Raw genomic sequence first — 20893 nt, forward strand, 5'->3', positions numbered from 1 at the left:
AGAACTAAATGTACCATGGGCAGGTTGGGAGCAACAGGGTGTCTGGGGAGAAACCAGCCAGTTTTTCCTGCCACCACAGTATGGACTGACCACAGATTATTTTAAGAGCAGGGCTGGTTTCTGTTACTTTGAGAAGTGCTCAACTCTGTGTTCTTTAGGATAACATCTTTCTGCAATTGTATTTTTTGAGTTCTGAGATTGTGAAAGTATGTATTACCATATTTATTGTCTTTACTAAAGTTTCTCATTAAAAATAAATATGTTCACTGTTACAGTAAGTAAAACCATCCCACATTTTATAAAGAAAAATTCATCTTTAACCTTTATGTGTGCAGTGTCTTCTCACTGCCCTGATAGCTCATAGAAGCATGCACACGCAGATCTGGGTCTTTATTTATTTTTTAAAATACATTCATGATATATACATTATTCTAGTGTGTTCTGCTACTTAGAAATATTTCATGGGTATTTCTTTGGATCAGTAGATGATCTGGTTTACTCGTTCTCATAGGAAGTTTATAATCTACCTTACATGCAAACGAGCTGCATAGTACTATAACTGTGGGCATTTCACAGTTTATTGAGCCATCTCCCTATTAATGCACATTTAGATTGTTTTCATTTTTAGTCTCCACAAACAGCACAATGAGCATCATGACATTAAATACTTAAGCTCTTACTTCAATAGGAGAACTTTCCCCAAGTGGAATTTCTGGATCAAAAGTTATTATATTTTTAGTGTTTTGAATATTGCCAGGTTACTTTCCCAAAAGATATAAAATCTACATTCCTGCATTTCTGTTTCTTTGCATCCTCACCAGGGGATGAAAAATGTTACTGTACTATAATTTATAATTCTCTAATTCTTAATAGTGGTATTTTTCACATTTTCATTTTGATTTCTTCTTCTTCTTTGACTTACCTGTTCACATTCTTTGTGATTTTTTTTCCTTCTTTTGTAAAATTAAGTCTGGACACTGAAGCCAAACAGCCTAGATTAGAAGTCTGCTTAATGTTGTGAGATTTTGGGATAAGTAGGGAACTCTCATACCTTCAGTGTTTCTCTGTTTCTCTTTTTAAAGGTTTACTTATTTATTTGAAAGGCAGAGCAAGAAAGAGAGAAGGGCAGAAGGAAGGAGGGGAGAGAGAGAAAAAAATTGAGGTCTTCTATCCATTGATTCACTCCCTAAATGGCCATAATAGCTAGGTTGGGACTGGAAACTCACTCCTGTCCTCCTACATGGGAAGTAGGGGCCCAAATAATTGGACCATCTTCCACTGCCTTCCCAGGCACATTAACAGGAAACTGGATCAGAAGCAGGGTAGCAGATTTTTTTTAAAAAAATATTTATTTATTTATTTATTTGAAAGTGTAGCAGAGAGAGAGAGAGAGAGAGGGAGAGATCTTCTACCCCCTGGTTCATTCCCCAGATGCCTGCAATGGCCAGGACAGAGCCAGGCTAAAGCCAGGAGCCAGGAGCTTCGTCCAGTCTCCCACATGGGCAGCAGGGCCCATATGGTTAAGCCATGATCCACTGCTTTACCCAGGCCATTAGCATGTATCTGGGTTGGAAGTGGAGCAACCAGTACACAAACTGGCACCCATATTGGATGCTGGTGTCTCAGGCACTTACCGGCTCCACCACAGTGCCGGCCCCTGTAGCCAGATCTTGAACTAGCATTCCTATGTGGGATACACGTGTAGCAGGGGCTTAACCCAGTGTGCTACAGTGCCAGTCCCTAATGCTTTCTTTTTAATGAGCAGAGATGATAATAGAATCTGCCACCTAAGGTTAAGCAAAATTTAAATGGGTATCTAGGATAAAATCTAGCATGTAGATACTGGCTATTATCTATAAGTATTAGCCTTATTATGATTATGATTATGATTTATATTTATCTTATTCCTAGCTCGGGTGAGGACCTGTCATTTTCTTGCCTCCTAGATTTTACTTGATCATTCCTTCAGCTACTGTTTATTGGGTATCCCCTTTGTTTAGTGTATCATTCTAGGCCTTCGAGGGATGGGAAGTTCTTTAAGAAGCCAACATTTTTTTTCTTCTATATTGCAGCTGAACTTTCAGTGTAGGTAAAGTAGATTACAGACTTTTAGATTATTTTAATCCTATCTGAGATTGTCCTTTCTTTCCCATTAAAGTATCTATCTAGTGAAGAATAAGCTAGTTGGGTGTTAGCCACAACATCATGATGTAGAACACAAAGTGTATGTCTTGTCTAGTATTTGTTTTTTTACCTTTTAATATGACTGCATCCCTATTCTTTTTTTTTTTTTAAAGATTCATTTATTTATTTGAAAGTCAGAGAGGCAGAGGCAGAGAGAGAAGTCTTTTATCCAGTGGTTCACTCCATAAATGTGACCACAACAGCTGGAGCTGCACTGATCTGAAGCCAAGAGCTAGGAGCTTCTTCTGAGTATCCCATGTGGGTACAGGGGCCCAAAGATTTGGACCATCTTCTACTGCTTTCCCAGGCCATAGAAGAGAGCTGGATCGGAAGTGGAGCAGCTGGGACTTCAACTGGTGCCCATATGGGATGCCAGCACTGCAGGTGGCAGCTTTACCCACTATGCCACAGCGCCAGCCCCCTTATTTGTTCTTTTATTACATGGAGTGCGTAGTAGTTCCTGCTGTATTCATTTCTCATCTTTAGCACAGCTAACTTGAGAAAACAAGCGTCTTTCAGAAAGAAACGGGGAATCGCATCTACATTAACAATCCATTGGCTTACTTTAGTGCCTGGCATCACAGTATTTGTCTTTGCTGAAGGATTCAGCAGGCTATTCAGAAGCCGAGTGTGTGAGTATTGGTGGTGGCTTATAGCACTGCTGGTTCTGTAGGAAGCATCATGGGCAGGATGCAGTGGAAGGCAAAGTCTTTGGGCCCAGTTAAGTGGATTACAGTTGCACATCCTGGAGCTCTTTTAGTGTGAGAATGAGAAAGGTGATAGGCAAGAGGGTGTAGATTGAGGTAACCCTAGTTCCCATATGGAACCTGCCTCTTCTGGGTTTTAACCCTGTAAGCATAAGCAGGAGATTTGTCAGAATGCCCCTTCAAGCCTTCAGGCTCCCACAGGCAGCGTCAAGGTAAACCTTGCTGTGGCAAGGGACCTGAGCCTTCATCTTGTTCACCATTCTCGCTTAGCATTAGGAGGGCTAAGTAGTTTGCATGGGTAATTGATTTACTGAACATAAAGTAGAACCTGGTGTCTTAGTTAATATTCTCATGATCATTTCATTTAGCTGGACATAGACAGTTGGTTCAACATGGCCATGATACTTTGGGTCATTGAGAAGGACCTATTAGAAAACTCACATAATTGAGAAAATGCACAGAATGTTTAATTTTTCATTAGCTTGAATAGAAAGATAATAATAGATTTCATTCAGCCACCAATGGAAAGGACAAGACACCTTTTCCACCATGGCTGTCAGTTGCTAAGATATGCCTCAGGACATTGAGCAAAGTAGGAAGTCAAAAAGGCGTTCTGTTGTGATTCCATAGACTTAACTGTGAGAGTTAACAGAAAGCTCTGGCCCTGAGAACAGGATGTAGATGTAGAGACACAAGGTATGAGAAGTAATGATGTTAGAGATGACTTCTACGTTGTGAATGTCTTAGAAGTCTCTTTGTCTTCTCAAGTCCTTTATCTATAGCTTCCATCTGTGCCCTGACATGTCTGATTTCTATAATGGCTTATCTCTTTCTGTCCACTCCTCAAAATGTTGGTCCCCCGGGATTCTGCCCTTAGACTCATTTTCACACTGTCTCTCAGGAGGTTTCATCTGCTCCCAAGACTTCCGGTCCCACTTTGTGCTGATGTTCCCAAAGTCTAACTCCAGCTGTCCTCTCTGTCCCTCCAGCCTGCTCGTGTGTGTTTCAGACTGGAGATCCGACGGGCATGCCTGCACTCCATTCTGATTGTCATCTTTTCCACAAACTCACTCTTCTCAAATTATCTAAGTTAATGGCTTCTTGGTTTGGTGGGCTACCTACTCAAGATATAGGGGATTTGGTATGGACTTTGTTGGGAGACTGAGAGGCTATTGTAATAACCCAAGAAAAATACTTATAGACCTCCTTGTCTCACCTTTTTAATCCATTGCATTATCCCTACCCAAGTGATGCTTCTAAAACACAGAGCATATTGTTTTATTCCCTTACTTACATGATGCAGGATATTTTAGATTCTGAATTAATTCCCTAGTCCTTATCATACAAGTTCCAGACTCATTTGTCTTTCTTTTTCCCTTTGTGCTCAACCTTTCGGTCACAGTGAATAACTTGGCCATTGCTTAAGTGTGACTTTCCCTTTGCACCTGCATTTTCTCCTCCTAGAATGCCCTTCTCTCCGTTCCTGACCAAGTGTTGTCATCCTCAGAGTTGGGCCTTCTCCTGGGAGGTCTTTCTTGACTACTGTTCCCTAGTGCAAGTGATCTCACACTCTACCTCTTGCTTTCTTTTGTCACTCTTATTATCTGTGTGCATACTGTCTTCCCGGCTGGAGTTTGTTGGGACTTCTTGCGTTAATGTCTGTGTCCTTAGTGCCTGGCACGTAGCAAGTGCTCAAGGAATATTTATTGAATGGTTCAACATCTTGTCTACCAGGACTGCATAACTTCCTCTTTCTCACCATTCAAAATGTCTTCTTTCCTCTTCTCCTTGTAATCACAGTCTTAGACTGCACGCAGTTCGATTCTTTCTGCTATCTGGGCTCATCTCCTTTGTCAAGGTCGGTCTCAATCTGTGCATCATTTTCATTGAGCCTTGAATGCTCCTGTCCTCCTCCTGTTGGTTCTTTGAATTCTGCCCCTTCATTCAAAGTTGGTTCTACATTGCCTTACCTTTCTTTACTGTTTCATGCTCATGCTGCTGCTGCTGCTGCTGCTGCTGCTTCTTCTTCTTCTTCTTCTTCTTCTTCTTCTTCTTCTTCTTCTTCTTCTTCTTCTTCCTTCTTCCTTCTTCTTCCTTCTTCTTCCTTCTTCTTCCTTCTTCTTCCTTCTTCTTCCTTCTTCTTCCTTCTTCTTCTTCTTCTTTTTTTTTTTTTTTTTGCTTTCCTTGCATTATTTTTGACTCCATAATTGATTGTCAGCTGGGTAAGGGAGGGGATTCCATCTTCTTCTTCTTCTTTTTTTTTTTTTTTTAAGATTTATTTATTTACTTAAAGGCAGAGTTACAGAGAGGCAGAGAGAGAGAAAGGAAGGTTTTCCATCCACTGGTTCACTCCCCAGATGGCCACAATGGCCAGAGCTACACTGATCTGAAGCCAGGAGCCAGGAGCTTCTTCTGGGTCTCTCAAGTGCGTGCAGAGACCCAAGGACTCAGGCCATCTTCTACTGCTTTCCCAGGCCATAGCAGAGAGCTGGATGGGATGTGGAGCAGCCAGGACTCAAACCAACGCCCATATGGGATGCCTACACCGCAGGTATAGGCATTCCCTGCTTCTCCACAGCGCTGGCCCCAGGGATTCCATGTTAACTCCTCCCTTTCCCCCTGGACAGGATTTATACTGTGTTCAGTGTGCCTGTGTGTATAGTGTCTACTGACACAAAGCTTCCCCTCTGAGATGAGGCAGATCTGACCAACAGCCTGGCTTTTCAAAGTTGAGCAGCTTTCAGAAATATTTGGACAACTCTGTTAAACCAGGATTTTCTTCAATGTAATTTTTTTTATCTTGTTACCAGAGTACCAGAGATGCAGAAATCAAACTGAAAAGTGAAAGCAGAGTGAAGCTTTTTTACTTGGATCCTGATGCCCAGGTAAAAACTACATGAAAATTAAAAATTTAAAACAAAGTGTGGGAGAGGAGAAAACTTTGATGTGGTTATTTGTTTTTTGTATGTTTGTTTGGATTGACAAGCAATATAACAATATTGGAGATTTGAGGAAAAGAGGAAAAATAGAAGCAACCTATAATCTTATCATCATAACACAACTGTTGTGAAACTTGATATTCAATAGGTTGTTAAAAATTTAGATTTATCCAAAGACTGTTAAAAATTCTAGATTTAATCACAAAAAACTCATCATTTACCCAGTAACCATTAGAAAAGTAGCACGGATGACTGCAGATGCCCTAAGGGGCAGTGATACTTCCCTGTTTGCCCAGGCTCGGGCCCCAAATAGAAACCTGCAGTACGTGTGGGCCCACGTCTGTGTCCCCAGGAAATCCAAACCGGAGTGTGGCAGGGACTTCCAGGGCTGCCATGAGTAGTGAGCCCCTCTAAGAGCTGCCTGGAGGAGACAAAGGTTCTGCTGTATTTCTTCTCAAATATGCCCACTCTTCATGAAGTCTTTTTGATAGAACTTCTTTTCCCACGTAATTTTAATAGTAATATTTTTCTGTGTTTCTTCACAGACCTAACAACCATGTACATGCGTGTGTGTGTGTGTGTGTGTGTGTGTAGAGTTTATTCAATATTGGACAGTCTGTTTTTGTGATAAAACATACTTAACATAAAATTCTCCATTTTACCCATTTTTACATGTTCAATTCAGTGGCATTAAATACCTTATCAGTGTTATGCAACTGTTACCACCATCTATTTCCAGAATGTTTTTATCTTTCCAAGCTTAAACTGTATCAAAAAATAATTGCTCATTCGTTCTCCCTCCTTGCCCCCTGTAACCTGTACTCTACTCTCAGGCCTATGAATTTACCTGTTTTAGGAACCTCATTTACATGGACTCATACAGTGTTTGTCATTTTGTGTCTGGTTTTCAGGGTATATCTATGTTAAAGCAGAAGTGAGAATTTCTTTCCTTTTTATGACTGCATAATATTCCATTGTATGCAAATGCTTCATTTCTGTAGCCACACACATCTTGGGCTGTTCGTACCATGATAGGTCAGCTCTGTATCACCATTTGTTGAGTACATCTGTCATTGTTAAGTTGACCATCATTATCAACTATATCAAACTATTGAAACTACATGAATATTGTAAATGAGTAAATGAATGTATATAGCTTTTCCATATGTTAGGAAGTTTCCTTTGGGTACATTTATGTTAACATTTTTTGCTGGCAGCCCAACAATACAATTATAGTTTCATGTTTTCTTTTGAAGAAGCTTGACTTCTCATCAGCTGAGCCAGAAGTGAAGCCGTTTGAAGAGAAGTTTGGAAAAAGGATTCTTGTCAAGTGCAATGATTTGTCTTTTAATTTGCAATGCTGTGTTGCTGAAAATGAAGAAGGACCTACTACAAATGTAATCTTCCTTTTTAAAATTAAAGGTTTTTTTTTTTAATACTCAGAGGTTTCTGATGTGCCCATTACAGTACAGCCTGGATGTGAAATCCTGGTTCCCTGGGATCAGAGAGGGGTGGTGTTTGGATCGGAATGTGGATTTAATCTAGATTAAATCTAGTGTCCATTCTGTGGGGCACGTGTCCGGGAAGGGGGTTAAGGGTGGTGAGTTCACGGTCGGTGTTCCAGGGGACTCTTGAGGGCCAGCCCCTCGCTGTTCTGTGGAGCTTACATTAAGTAGAAAAGCACATAAAAGTAAAATAGTGCATAGGTGTTTCCTGAGATGTTTTGTAGCCTAATTCTCAGTTTGATGAAGGGCAAGACCATCTCTAGTGACTTATGCCAGCAGTTGTAATTGGGTGTCACCCCCACATCTTTGACTCTTTGACAGCAGCGTCTGTTCCGCACCCCCAGCTTGGGATCCTAGTGATCATCTGCACTGTTTTGTTTTGTTCAGGTGGAGCCTTTCTTTGTTACTCTGTCGCTCTTCGACATAAAATACAACCGAAAGATTTCTTCTGACTTCCACGTGGACCTAAACCACTTCTCAGTGCGACAGATGCTGGCCCCCTCGTCCCCGGCTCTGGTGAATGGCGGGCACAGCCCTCCCGCCTCTCAGGCTGCCTTGCACGAGGCCTCCATGCAGTATCCGAAGCAGGTGCGGAGCAGGGGCCCGGGGGTGGTGCTACTCGAGTTTGTCATGCGCGTCGGAAATGCCCAGTGCCATCTCGTTGGGCACAAGTGGGGTGACGTCGGCTGGTAGTTATACTGAGGGCAAATATAATTAGGTGTAAAAGCATGCAGAGAGGAAATCGGTTTTTGACATTTCCTGTCTTTTTTCTACAATTTTCTCTTGGTTGCCTTCCCTGTCAAAGAGGCTTTCTGAGCAGATGATGCTGACCGTTTCGGCCGTGGGCGCTTCTTCCCAGCTACACCGTTTCACTGACCGTTGCTGCTTTCGTGTTCATGGGATATGTTTAACACAGCTGTAAACTGAATTTAACTTACGGAAGAAAATTATTTGTGCCCTAGGGAATATTTTCCGTCACGTGTCCTCATCCGGATATATTTCTGGTGGCTAGAATTGAAAAAGTCCTTCAGGGAAGCATCACACATTGTGCTGAGCCATATATGAAAAGTTCAGATTCTTCTAAGGTACGAATGACTTTGATGTTTTGCGGTGATAACAATCTGATAAAAGGGCTTTCTGTCAGATACAAGTGCTGAAATAAGAAGTAGGTTTGGAAAAAATAAATGCCCGAGAGAGCACTCCTACCCACTGGGTCACACTCCAAACGCCTGCAACAACTGGCGCAGGGCAGGGTCTGAAGCCAGGAGCCGAGAATTCCATCCAGGTCTCCCCTGTGAGTGGCAGAAACCCAATGACTTGAACCATCACTGTTGCCTCCCAAGATTTGCATTGGTAGGAAGCTGGAGTCAGAAGCCAGAGCTGGGAATCAAATAGTACACATTTAAGTATCCATATAAAAATTGTGCATATTTATCAGATGCTATATGATGTTCTACTACATGCACATATTGTGCAATGTTAAATGTTTGAAGAAATAGATGTATTTACCCTGATGGGACATTGTCGCTCCCCCTCTTCGTGGAGGAGCGACACAGGACCCTGCCTAGGCTTCATATCCGAGTCACGGCACCATTATGTCGCTCCCCCTCTTCGTGGAGGAACGACACAGGACCCTGCGCTGTTCTTTTGTCTGCTCGGCCCTCCCCGGGTTTGCTGCTGGTTCTTCCCGGGTTGGCTACTATCCCTTCCACCTCCGTGGAAGGGCAGTTCCCCCCGGCCGCATTCCCCACTTCCGCAGGGGAGCGGCACACCGCCGGCCGGCTCTTCTCGGGGGCTGCACAGGTGTTCCCCTTAGATGTTCCCCTTAGATGTTCCTGGTGCATGCCGTCTCTCTCCTCCTTTATAGTCCTCCTCTGCTAACTCGGCTGCCCACACGCCGAGTACGCTGCTCTCCTCCAATCAATAGCAAGTCCTACAGTTTATTAGTTGAACTGGAGGCAGCTGTGCGGAAGCTGTTTACTTCTCTCCCAGCGCCATATTGTGGGAGAGCAGATGCATAGAATAAGTCTTAATTCCAGTAACTCAGTCTAGTCCGGATTGCTCCCCACAGGACATTATATGTTATACACATAGATTATTTTTAAAATTAATCATTTGACAAATAATTCTTTCTGTCACAGAATGTCAAGTTTACAGACACCAGAAAATAAATTTCTATAAAGTCTCAAAAAAAAGTAAGCTTGATGTATCATCTGAAAGATACAGAATACATACATTGACTCTTATATTTAACTTTGTGTCTGATTTTTTAAATGTTGTCAATTTATTATTTATTTATTTATTTGGTAGGCAGAGAGCCACACATTCAGAGATCTTGCACCTGCTGGTTCACTCCCCCAAATGTCTGTAACAGCCAGGCCTAGGCGAGATCAAAGCCAGGAACTGGGAATTCAGTCTGAATCTCCCACTTGGTTGCAGGGACCCAGGTACTTGAGCCATCACCTGCTGCCCCCCAGGGTGCATATCAGGAGGAAGCTGGGCTCTGGAGTGGAGCTGGGCCTGAAATCCAGGCACTCTAGTATAGCATGGGAGTGTCCCACGCAGCAACTTAACTGCCGTGCCAAACACTGGCCTCTGTGTCTGATTTTTAATGAAAAGCTGTCCTGTGTGTAAATAATATGTTTCATTTGGCTAGTCTGTTCTGACATCCTAAAATAATGTGTGAAGTAATTAATAGCTTAATAGTCAACTTTGTGTCCTTAAGAAGTACATGTGTTATATTCAAAGTTCTTTCAACTGTCGATGATTGGTCCTTTTTTTTTTTTTTTTTTTTTTTGACAGGCAGAGTTAGTGAGAGAGAGAGACAGAGAGAAAGGTCTTCCTTTTTCCGTTGGTCCACTCCCAAAGTAGCCGCAATGTCCAGCATGTTGTGGCCGGCGTGCTGCGCCAATCCGAAACCAGGAGCCAGGCGCTTCCTCCTGGTCTCCCATGTGGGTGCAGGGCCCAAGGACCTGGGCCATCCTCCACTGCATTCCTGGGCCATAGCAGAGAGCTGGACAGGAAGAGGAGCAACCAGGACAGAACCAGTGTCCCAACCGGGACTAGAACCTGGTGTGCCGGTGCCGCAGGCGGAGGATTAGCCTAGTGAGCCACGATGCTGGCCAGATGATTGGTCCTTTGGCTCTGGAATTAGTTGTTGGTTCATTTACATTCGTATGAGACTGGAGGCTGGGAGATACCCTTGGCTCAGACAGTCTGGCTGTCAGTGTCAGTGGTTCAGGTCCACTTGGATTTTGTTAGAATGGGCAGGATTGTGGTGGCAGAGATGATGTGATCTTAGGTAGAAAGGGGAAGCATACAAGGCATGTATTTGCTGCATTTCAAAATAGTGTTCATTTTGGGGGAAGGCCCAGATGAGGACATTCCATAGCGTTATTGAATATTAGATGTTGTCTAGTCCAGAACCCCCTTTCATATTTCAGAGGCATGCCAAGGTTTAGTTACCTGATCAGTGTTGCACAGCTAGAATGGCCACAGAGCATCTGTTACCTTCTTTTTTTAAAGATATATTTATTTATTTGAAAAGCAGAATTGCAGAGAGGCAGAAGCAGAGAGAGAGAGACAGGGAGGTCTTCCATCCGCTGGTTCATTCCCTAGATGGCTGCAACAGCCAGAGCTGCGCTGATCCGAAGCCAGGATCCAGGAGCTTCTTCCAGGTCTCCCACATGGGTGCAGGGACCCAAGGACTTGGGCCATCCTGTACTGCTTTCCCAGGCCATAGCAGAGAGCTGGATGAGAAGAGGAGCAGCTGGAAGTAGAAGCGGTGCCCATATGAGATGTCGGCACTGCAGCTGGCGGCTTTTCCCACTACGCCACAGTACTGGCCCCTGACTGTCACTGTCTAGCACATTGTGTCACCTGATAAGAATAATGATGGGAGTGCTCTTGTCCTGGCCACTTTTATAATATTTTTTAGTTTTTTTTTTTTTCTAAAAAAAACTTTTTAGCAGTCATCGGAGAGATGGCCTTGGGTACATTAACAAGGACACCCCAGAGGCTCTAACTGAGGCCTGATACATTGATTCAGAGCCTCCCCCCTCATCTCTGCAGCCACCCTTACATCACAGGTGTGTCCCGCAAGATGCAGCATGGTCGTGACAGTGCAGGTTCTGGGAGCGAGGAGACCGGGATGCTGTGCACCTCACCAGCCAGCGTACTTGTCACCTCTCTGGGCCCCAGATGTGAAGGACGGTGTTGCCGCCTGTCCCTCTTTCCTCACGGGATAATGTTAGAGTCACAAATACAGGATCCAGGAGGCAGAGCCATGGACATGAATCACTGAAAGCAGGGAAGACATCGTTATTTATTACAGCTCCAGTCAAGTAAAAGCCCATTAACCCAGGCACATCGCTTCACACACTCAGCCTCTGGGCTGATAAGTGCTGAGTAAAGTTTGGTCTCTGGAGAGAAGCTGTTTTATTTTTTTTTAAACCAAGTCTGTAAAACCTTGGATGAGAAGCTCTTTTAACTCTTATGTTTTGGTTAATAATCAACAAAGGCCTCCGATCAGATCTGTTGCCCTGCCTGTGTGTGCAGCACATTTCCAAGGCCCCTCTACACCACCAGTGTTACTTCTGCCCACCACATGCACGGTGTGCAATCTGGCAGCTGGCACTGATGCAGTACTCACATGTCACTGTGCTAAACTTCACCCAGTTTCCGGGGTCCCCTGGCAACCACAGAAGTCTGATTTTCCTTCCTTGTTTATGGACGATAGAGCTCATCCGTGTGTGCATTGTTCTTGTGTTCATTTTCCTGCCACCTTCAGAGCATTAAACTGAAGCAGGGGTTAAGGCTCAGCCACCTCACCGCAGCATAGATGTTATGGTGAGATTCCTTTCTATCAAAATTGTCAACTTTTTTTCCCGCAAATAATCTAGAACTTAATTTGGAGTTCATTTTCATTTTGGAGGAAGTATTTATGAAGTCTCTGTAGGTATTTACATTAATCAGGTTTTTCAAAAAAAAAAAAAAAAAGGAAAAAGAAAAAAAAAACCAAAAGGTGTAAACATGTCTGTCACCCTTTCACACTCTTCTGTTCTAATTTGTGCCACTGTTTAAGTCTGAGAACTGAATCCTTGTTTGTGGCATGGAAGACTGAAAGGTTTCCTAGCTTTGTGTTTTAGCTTTAAATTTTATTCAAATACTGCATTTTACGTTAAAACATACTCATTATTGTTGAAACCTACCAGTCCTGATCCTGAAAATGTTTAAGTAAAATTGGACTTCTGGCAAAGTAGGCCCTTTTCCCCTATGACTGTGTACACCTGAGACCCCCCACTAAATCACACAGAGAGGCACGAACGTACCCTAAAAAGGAAAAAAAATGAGGTAGGTCCCTTTGTAACCCAAGGTCTTCACTTTCTACACAAAGAAATTGGAGCCAGGTCAGAGTGTGACTTAGAGACAGGCGACTCCATCCTGCTATTCCTGAGTCTTTGAGGTAGCACTTCATGACCTGCTGGTGCACACACGTCACTGGAGAGCCTACCCAGGTGCAGGTTCTTACGCAGGGGCGTTGGCTTGGGGCCTAAGACTGCGTTTCCAACAACGATGCTGATGCTGCAGCTCAGCTGAGCACCTCTCCCAGAATCGATTTGACCTTTATGCATTCAAATCGTGTCCCAGCCCCTTCAGCCCGCCACTTCTGCTCTCTCAACAAGCAGCCTGCATTGCTAACAGTGCACTAGCATAGCATGGGTGAATTTAGAAAAACTTGATAGGTCAACCCACAGCAAACCGAAAGTGACCATTAGAAAGTGAAAATGGCATTAATCTTTACTTGGAAAGTAAGCATATAGCAATTAAAGAATCTTGGCCCCACCTGAGTTGGTACTAGAATATCTTAATGACAAATGCTTCTCTCCTACACTGTGGGCATCTTTACACAGTGATAGACACCAGGAGCTGTGATATCTTAGTATATTTATGAATGCCCTCATTTAAATTCTAGTGTAGGGGCCAGCACTGTGGCGCAGCTCTCTGCTATGGCCTGGGAAAGCAGTAGAAGATGGCCCAGATCCTTGGGCCCCTGCACCCATGTGGGAGACCTGGAAGAAGCTCCAGGGTCCTGGCTTCAGATCAGCCCAGCTCTGGCCACTGACCATTTGCAGAGTGAACCAGTGGGTGGAAGACCTCTACCTCTCTCTCTGTTGCTCTCTGCCTCTGTGTCTGTAACTCTGCCTTTCAAATAAAGAAATAATTTTTTAAAAATAAGTCAATAAGTAAATTTTAGTGTAGTTTTTTAGTTATTTATTTGAAAAGCAAACTGACAGAAGTAAAGGGAGGGGCAGAAAGAGGGAGAAAAGGAAGAGGGAAAGGCAGAAGAAGAGGTAGAAAGAGGGGGGAAGGGATCGATCTTCCCTCTGCTTGTTCATGCACCAAATAGCTGCAGCACCCAAGTCTGTGCCGGCTGATGCCAGGACCCAGGAGCTCCATCCTGGTCTTGCACGTGGGTGGCAGGGGTCTAAGTATTCAAGCCATATTTCACTGCCTTCCCAGATGCATTAGCAGGAAACTGGCTCAGAGGTGGAGCAGCCAAGGCTGAAGACAACGCTCCGATATGGGATGCCAGCAGTGGCTGTGGTGGCTGAACCTGCTGTACCACAATGCCAGCCCCGACTGTTAGTGTTTACTAGTAACTCAGTGGACTTATCATCAGCACGCCTCAGTCATAAAGAAGTATGAAAACCTGTGACATAGGATATTTGTTTCCTGCAAAGACCAGAGAAAAGACACCCATTTTACAAACAGTCTTCATTCAGTATTTCTTTAAGCCTCACTCCTAGAGAATGCATTTAATAGAGAACTCTGCACTTAGTGTGAATCCATCCATATCGATTACTCTAAGGTGTGCGTCTCCATACGGCTGATGCTCTGTGAGAGCTTGTTTATGAGGGTGTGATGATGACTCTAAATGGCAGTTCTGTCGGGGCATGCAGCGTCTCATGGCTTCATTCTGATGTCTTCAAGGTCGCTCAGAAGGTGCTGAAGAATGCCAAGCAGGCCTGCCAAAGACTAGGACAGTACAGGATGCCGTTTGCTTGGGCTGCAAGGTAAGGGGACACCTTTGTACCTTGTGTGTAGACAAAGACAGGCAGGCAGATATGCACGTTCTGTTTGGTGACCAGAGCCAAAGAGGATTTGAATGTGTCAAACTGAGAAATAAGCAAGCCCCATATCAGAAAAATAATTCAACAGAATCACAGAGAGCAAAGATGCTGGCCAGAGAGCTGCCGTCTGTAACTGGCAGGTGGACAGGAGTGTTGGCTGCAGAGCTGGTGTTCCAGGGACCAGCCACTTGCCTCATATTGGAAGTGGTGGCAACCACAAAGGTCTACAGTGGCCTTTATCCATGGTCTCTGCTTCTTAAGCACCAGACTGTGTATGTTGTTTCCTAAGCACAAGCCCTTTGCTGGAACTGTTTTCTATGTAAATTGAGTTAGTTGTGTTCATCCTCATTAATGTTTTCCATGTTTTTAGATAATGAGATTTCTGTTGGCTGTAGCCAATGGAATAATAATTAGTCTATGCCATTAAAACCAGAGCTAAACGGTGGATTTATTTTAGTCTTCTGGAAACTCAGTTTAAAAATGTTGCTTTGCTATTCTAGGACCTTGTTTAAGGATACATCTGGAAACCTTGACAAAAATGCCAGATTTTCTGCCGTCTACAGGCAGGACAGCAATAAGCTATCGAATGACGACATGCTCAAGTTACTTGCAGACTTTCGGAAGTGAGTTTCTTGGTCTTATTTCCATGCCTGAATACCAGAGGTTGTGTGGTGAGGATGGGAGGAGTGGGGTAGTAGTTGTGTAAATTACTCAACTCAAACCTCATTGAGGATGGAGAATGGGTGTGGAATGTTTGCTCAAGTCCTTTTGAAGGAAGAAAAGGGTTCAAAATCAGAGGAGTCGCTTGGCTAATTTGATTCTGCACAGGGTATTTAAGTGTTCCTATGGTTTAGGGATAGGGAGAGCCTAGATAGGAGGAAAGAGATAGTTGAGAACCTTTGTTCTTGGCTTCCTGATTGGGGGTTAGGGTGGAAGGAGAGAGGAGTGCTAACCATCTGAGATAAGTAGCTCCCAGGTTTGACTTGTGAGATGCAGCGACTTGTGGTACCATTAAGTGAATGGTGGGGAAAGATAGTCACATGTTACTTATTGTTTGCAGCATGGTTTTAGAGCTTTTCTTACGTTAATGAGCCTATCCATTTCCTAGAACTGCAGTAACAAAGTGCTATGAACTGGGTATTCTAAAACAACAGAGATTTATTCTCTCCTAGTTCTCTGCAGCAAAAACCCAAAATCAACACGTTGGCAGAGCCACACTGCCTCTGAAGCCTCCAGGGAGGATCCTTCCTGGCCTCTTGAAGTTTCTGGGAGCCCCAGGCATTCCTTGGCTTGTGGTAGCATCACTCAGATCTCTGCCGCTGTCTTCACATGGCTGTCTGCCTGAGTGTCTCTGTCTAAACGTTCTTATGAAAACACCAGTCATACTGGGTCAGGGCCAACTCCACTGACCTCATCCTAACTGATTGCATCTGCAAAGACTGCTTCCAAATAAGGTCACATTCATAGATGACAGGGGTTAGGACCTCACTGTATGATCTTGGAGAGCACAGTTCAGCCTACAACAGCAAGGCCAAGGGAGACTAAGCCCTGTGTCCTTTGTCACGCAGCTGGTTGTGGTGCAGGGAGTCTGGCTGGCTGTACTCTTGAGTAAAACACTCTGCTGTTTTGCTGCTCCGTCCTAACAGTCACTTCTGAGCTTGTAGACCTGATCTCCCTTCCTGGGAAGGTGGATTTGATACTTTTTCTGGGGAAATGCTGGGGATGAGAAAATGCTGAGGGTGTTAGAAGATAATGAAACAGAAACAGTATCCAGCCATGTGGAACCCCTGTCCTTAATGAATTGCTATATGAGAATCGACTGCAAATTTTCTCCCCAAACTGTACTCTGTATGTTGTTTATGTGCAAATTATTGAAGTCTATGCTTAGCATGGAGTTGGTCCTCTGTATATAAAGTCATACTAAAAGTGAACCATAATGAAGAAAGAGATGGGAGAGGGAGAGGCAGGTGGGATGGGAGCTGGGGGCGGGGGTAGTTAGGGGGAAAGAACCACTGTATTCCTAAAGTTGTATCTATGAAAAAAAGGCATTCATTAAATAAAAACTAAAAAAAAAAAAAAAAAAAAAGAAAGACTATCCAAGAACCAGGAATTAACTGTTGTATGCTACAGGGGTACCTTTTAGTCTTAACTTTGTTATTTGAAAAATACATATCAAAATAACAATTTTACCAGTGTTCCTAGGTCTCAAGAATGGCTGTTCAACTTTCTTTAACTTCACTTTTACCTTTTTCTTACTTGTTTTTCTGGTAATAGTAGAAGAGAAGTGGATTATAGAAATAGGCTCCATAAATTCAAAAAACCTAGAAATGTGTTGTATATTTATTTATTTTTAAATTATTTTTTATTTGAGAGGCAGAGTTACAGAGAGAGGGAGAGAAGGGTCTTCCATCTACAGGTTTACTCCCCAAATGGCCATCAGTGTTGTAGTGGGGCCGATCAAATGCCAGGAGCTTCTTCCTGAGACCCACAGGTCTCCCACGTGGGTGCAGGGTCCCAAGCACTTAGGCCATCTTCTGCTGCTTTCCCAGGCCATAGCAGAGAGCTGGATCAGAAGAGGAGCAGCCAGAACATGAACAAGTGCCCACAGGGGTTGCCAGTGCTGCAGGTGGAGGCTCAGCCTACTGTGCCACAGCGCCGGCTCTGAGATGTATGGTCAATACAAATCTCATGTCTATAGACAGCCTTAGCCTTCAGAATGACAGAATCCTTTACCAAGAACTTTAGAAAGGTAGAAAGGGTGCAAAGTTTTAGGTGGAGCTAGGAGACTCGTAATGACAGTGATGAGGAACTCTCAAGGTCTCTCTCAATTGTGTGTTTCTGCAGTTTTTGACTGGATTGATGTTTTCCACGTTTGGAACGTTAATGAGGAATGTGACCTCAGTGTGGCTATCAGTAAACTAATATTCTCCCCTGTGCCAGTCCAGCAAAGCAGTGGACATTCCCACTGGGCTGATTATGGATGAACCTTTCCCCAGCTCACTTAGGTAGTTAGAGAAGGGGTAGGTGAAGGATGAGGCCTGCTGTGCTGGCCTTGCGGGGTTCCTGTACCACAAGTTGCTGGTCATTGTCTGCCAGTTGTGTACCCTGGTAGGGGCAAAGGAGGTGGTCAGAAAGTGCAACTGGATCCCAGTGGTTCTGTTACCATAGAGATTCAGCCATTTGTGAATATAACACTTGTTTAGTACAGAAATTTTGAGAAATACAAAAGAATAAAAGGAAGACAAATGACTTCTAGTTTTATCTTTCATAGAGGACCATGCTGAACTTTTAGGGGGTGTTTTCTTTGTTTTTGCTTTTTGAGTTACTGTTTGAAAGAGAGGGAGAGCGAGAAAGAGAGAGAGCATGTTCTTAGCCACTGGCTCACAAATGCCTACAAAGCCCAGGGCTATGCCAGGCCAAAATCAGGATCCAGGAACTCCTTCCAAGGTCTCTCATGAGGGTGCAGGACCCACGTCTGCTTTCTCCCAGGTACTTTAGCAGGAAGCTGGGTCAGAATGCAGAGTAGCCAAAACTCAAACCAGGTACTCCAGTTGAAGATGTAGTCTTCACAGGTGGCAGCTTAGCCAGGTGCATAACAACATCTGTCCTAGTGGGTATTTTCTTTACATCTTTTTCAGTTCTGTGCAGTTCTGGTTATACTAGATATGTACTGTTTATTGGCTTGTGTAGTATTGTGAGTATTAACTCTTCTCCCAGTTTTGGACATGTATAGTGTTTCTGAATCTTTAGAATTACAAATATGAGGACACCTCAGAAAATTGGTGGAAAAATAGTCAAGAGATAAGTGCATTTTGGCACAAACATTTTTGAAATCCTTTACATAGTTTTTTTGTGGTACGCATTTTCCATGAATTTTTCAACAACTCCATATATGCATGGCTTTTGCAAATCTTTTTTTGGCACCAAAATAAGTGTATCTTTTAATTCTACTATCCATGAACTTTTTTAAATTACCTTTGTGTAACCCACAGTAAGCATCTTTAAAAAACCTTATTATAGGGTGTAGAGTATTATCATACACACAGGTACTATAGTGCCAGAAAGTAATTACTATCATTTTAAAATCTGAGTTCCAGAAACTTTCAGTCTTCCTTTATAGTTAATTCTTTTGAAAATGTAGTCACATTTAGTTAAATTGATTACCATTTTTTCTCTCAGTAGACTGCCATGCAATTCTTAATAATCATGATGTGCTCATTAGGAAAATGGATACTATATTGTTAAGGGAAGAAAATATATCTGTGTGACATCTTTTTTCAAAGAAAGTATTTTATCTATTTCTTTCTATATACAAATGAAGAAATGGACAGGCCTAAACATAGTCATACATGATATACAACAAGATACTAGTTACGGTTATCTCCAAACAATGGGTCTCTGGGTGAATTTTCATTTTTCACTTTATAGCGTTTCATCACTTTTACATGAGCTTTTTAAAAAAGCTAATATTTGCTTTTATATTCGAACTCCAAAAAAGTAAAGATTTTTACACGTGATGGAAGTTGGAACCCTGTCTCAGAAGTTACCTTCTATGCGGGTTAACTTGAGACTTCCTCATAGTGACCGTTCTTCAGGGTAACTCCAGCTCACTGTCCTGTCCTCTTCAGTGGAGGTTGCTAGTTGGGACTTCAGGTCACCAGTGCAAGCGACCTGAGCAGAAAGCCAGGCCCAGAGAGCACCGGCCTTCGTTGGTGCAGAGCATGTAGGGAGCCCAAGTGTGGGTTCTGTCCTGCACGCCATGCCTCATGCTCGTGCTCCCAATGGCCAGGAGAGACCCTGAAGCCCCCAAATAGGAATCTGATGGGAAGAGCAAACAGAAACAGCAGCGTTCGTAGAGCCCTGTCTTCGGTAAGAACCCACAGTGGCCCTGGTGTCCGTACCCTCTCCTTACAGCAGAGCCAGGGACGTGCAGGTCCCTTTCTCAGTTTTTTCTAAACCTTAACATTGCTTTCTCTCTCTCTCTCTTTCTCTCTTTCTTATCTCATGTCAGGGATCTGGCAAAGCTATTGTTTCTGCTCCCATGATTTTTTTTTTCAAAATGTCAATAATGGATGAGGCAGATTTCTGAAGCTGTTTCATTCTTTACAAAATAGCTGCCAAAGCTCATTAGCCACATTCCCCCTTTTTCTTGCGATAATTACCCAGGGATATGTTCCAAGAGTTCATAAGAAAACAGTTCTGTCAGATAGATGGTATTACTGACATACATGTTCCAAGAAATATTTTTGTAAGAAGAGAGACTTGATATTTTACATTTGACTTGCTCATGGTTTGGGGTCTTTTCTAACTTAGGCAGGAAATGAGGGTGTAAAGACAAAGTATACAAATGGAGAAATTACTTTAAAATGGAAACCTTTTTATCCTACTGCATTGGATAGTTTAATTTATAATACTACTTGGATTTTTGCATATAGTACTTAATGCATCTGTGTTTATTTGCAGTTTTATTTTCTTTGCATCCAAGTATTACATTCTTTGCCCCATTTCATTCTGGTTATGCTGAACCCAAGTCATGGGGACTACATGACTTTTCTGTAAACCCATGGTGGACCCTCATTCCACCAAGCTTTTCTGTCTGCCCACCTGTGTTCCCTATCTGCCCCTTCAAGCAATGCATAGATCACAGGTACTTACTGCATATACATTGCCCACTTTTGTCTCTCTGGGGAGGTTGTACTCATCCTTCAAAGCCCAATCTATAGCTCACTGACATGCTGGGGAACCTGGGGCAGGTCGCTTGACTTTGCTGCCTGAGTCTCTCCTCCTCCTCCTCCTCCTCCTCCTCCTCCTCCACTTCCTCCTCCTTCACTTCCTCCCCTCCTCCTCCTCCCCCCACACCACCCCCATCACATACACGCACACAGAGTTCCCATCTGCTGGTTTACTCCCCAAATGCCCATAATGGAGCCAGAGCCAGGAGCCAGGAACTTAATCCAGATCTCACAGGTGGTTGGCAGGGTGCCTGATTACTCGAACCCTTGAATCGTTGCTGCCCTTCAGGGTCAGCATCAGCAGGAGACTGCAGTCAGGAGCTGGAGGCAGCTCACGGACCCAGGCGTTCTAGAGGGATACGGGCTTCCCAAGTGGTGTCTTAACCACTAGGCCAAATGCCCTTTGCTCTCCTCTTCTAATTTTAGGGGAAGATCATTATAGCCCCTGCCTCCTAGAACTGTGGTGGGGAATAAGTGACAAGGCATGTTAGCGTGATTTCTCCCACCACCAACTTTGGTCCCATTCCTGTTCCTTCCCAGTAGAGCTAGATGCTCTGCCTTCTGGTGGAGATTTGTACATTCTCTCTGAAAGTGTCATTATATGTCATCAATAGTTGACAATGACTACTAAGGCTTTTTTTTTTTTTTTTTTGAGGACAAAAGTCATAGTTTGTAATGTGCTAAGTGTGGTGC

General features: G+C 43.4%; 1 protein-coding gene across 38 annotated transcripts in view; it reads left to right on the top strand.

Moving 5' to 3' along the window:
* The window catches only part of DOCK9 (dedicator of cytokinesis 9), a 325197-nt gene that overhangs the window by 193255 nt on the left and 111049 nt on the right, over positions 1–20893 (top strand). For all 38 annotated transcript variants that reach the window (XR_011378719.1, XM_070048669.1, XM_070048650.1 and 35 more), the window contains exons 10-15: positions 5702–5776; positions 7087–7227; positions 7723–7923; positions 8298–8420; positions 14329–14411; positions 14969–15091. Coding sequence is in view for 37 of the 38 variants with exons in the window: in XM_070048669.1 (XP_069904770.1) it covers positions 5702–5776; positions 7087–7227; positions 7723–7923; positions 8298–8420; positions 14329–14411; positions 14969–15091 (746 nt within the window). In the remaining variant the exon portion in view is untranslated. The remainder of the gene's footprint in view (positions 1–5701; positions 5777–7086; positions 7228–7722; positions 7924–8297; positions 8421–14328; positions 14412–14968; positions 15092–20893) is intronic.

Source organism: Oryctolagus cuniculus, chromosome 9, assembly GCF_964237555.1.
Source record: "Oryctolagus cuniculus chromosome 9, mOryCun1.1, whole genome shotgun sequence".
Taxonomy (NCBI): Eukaryota; Metazoa; Chordata; class Mammalia; order Lagomorpha; family Leporidae; genus Oryctolagus; species Oryctolagus cuniculus.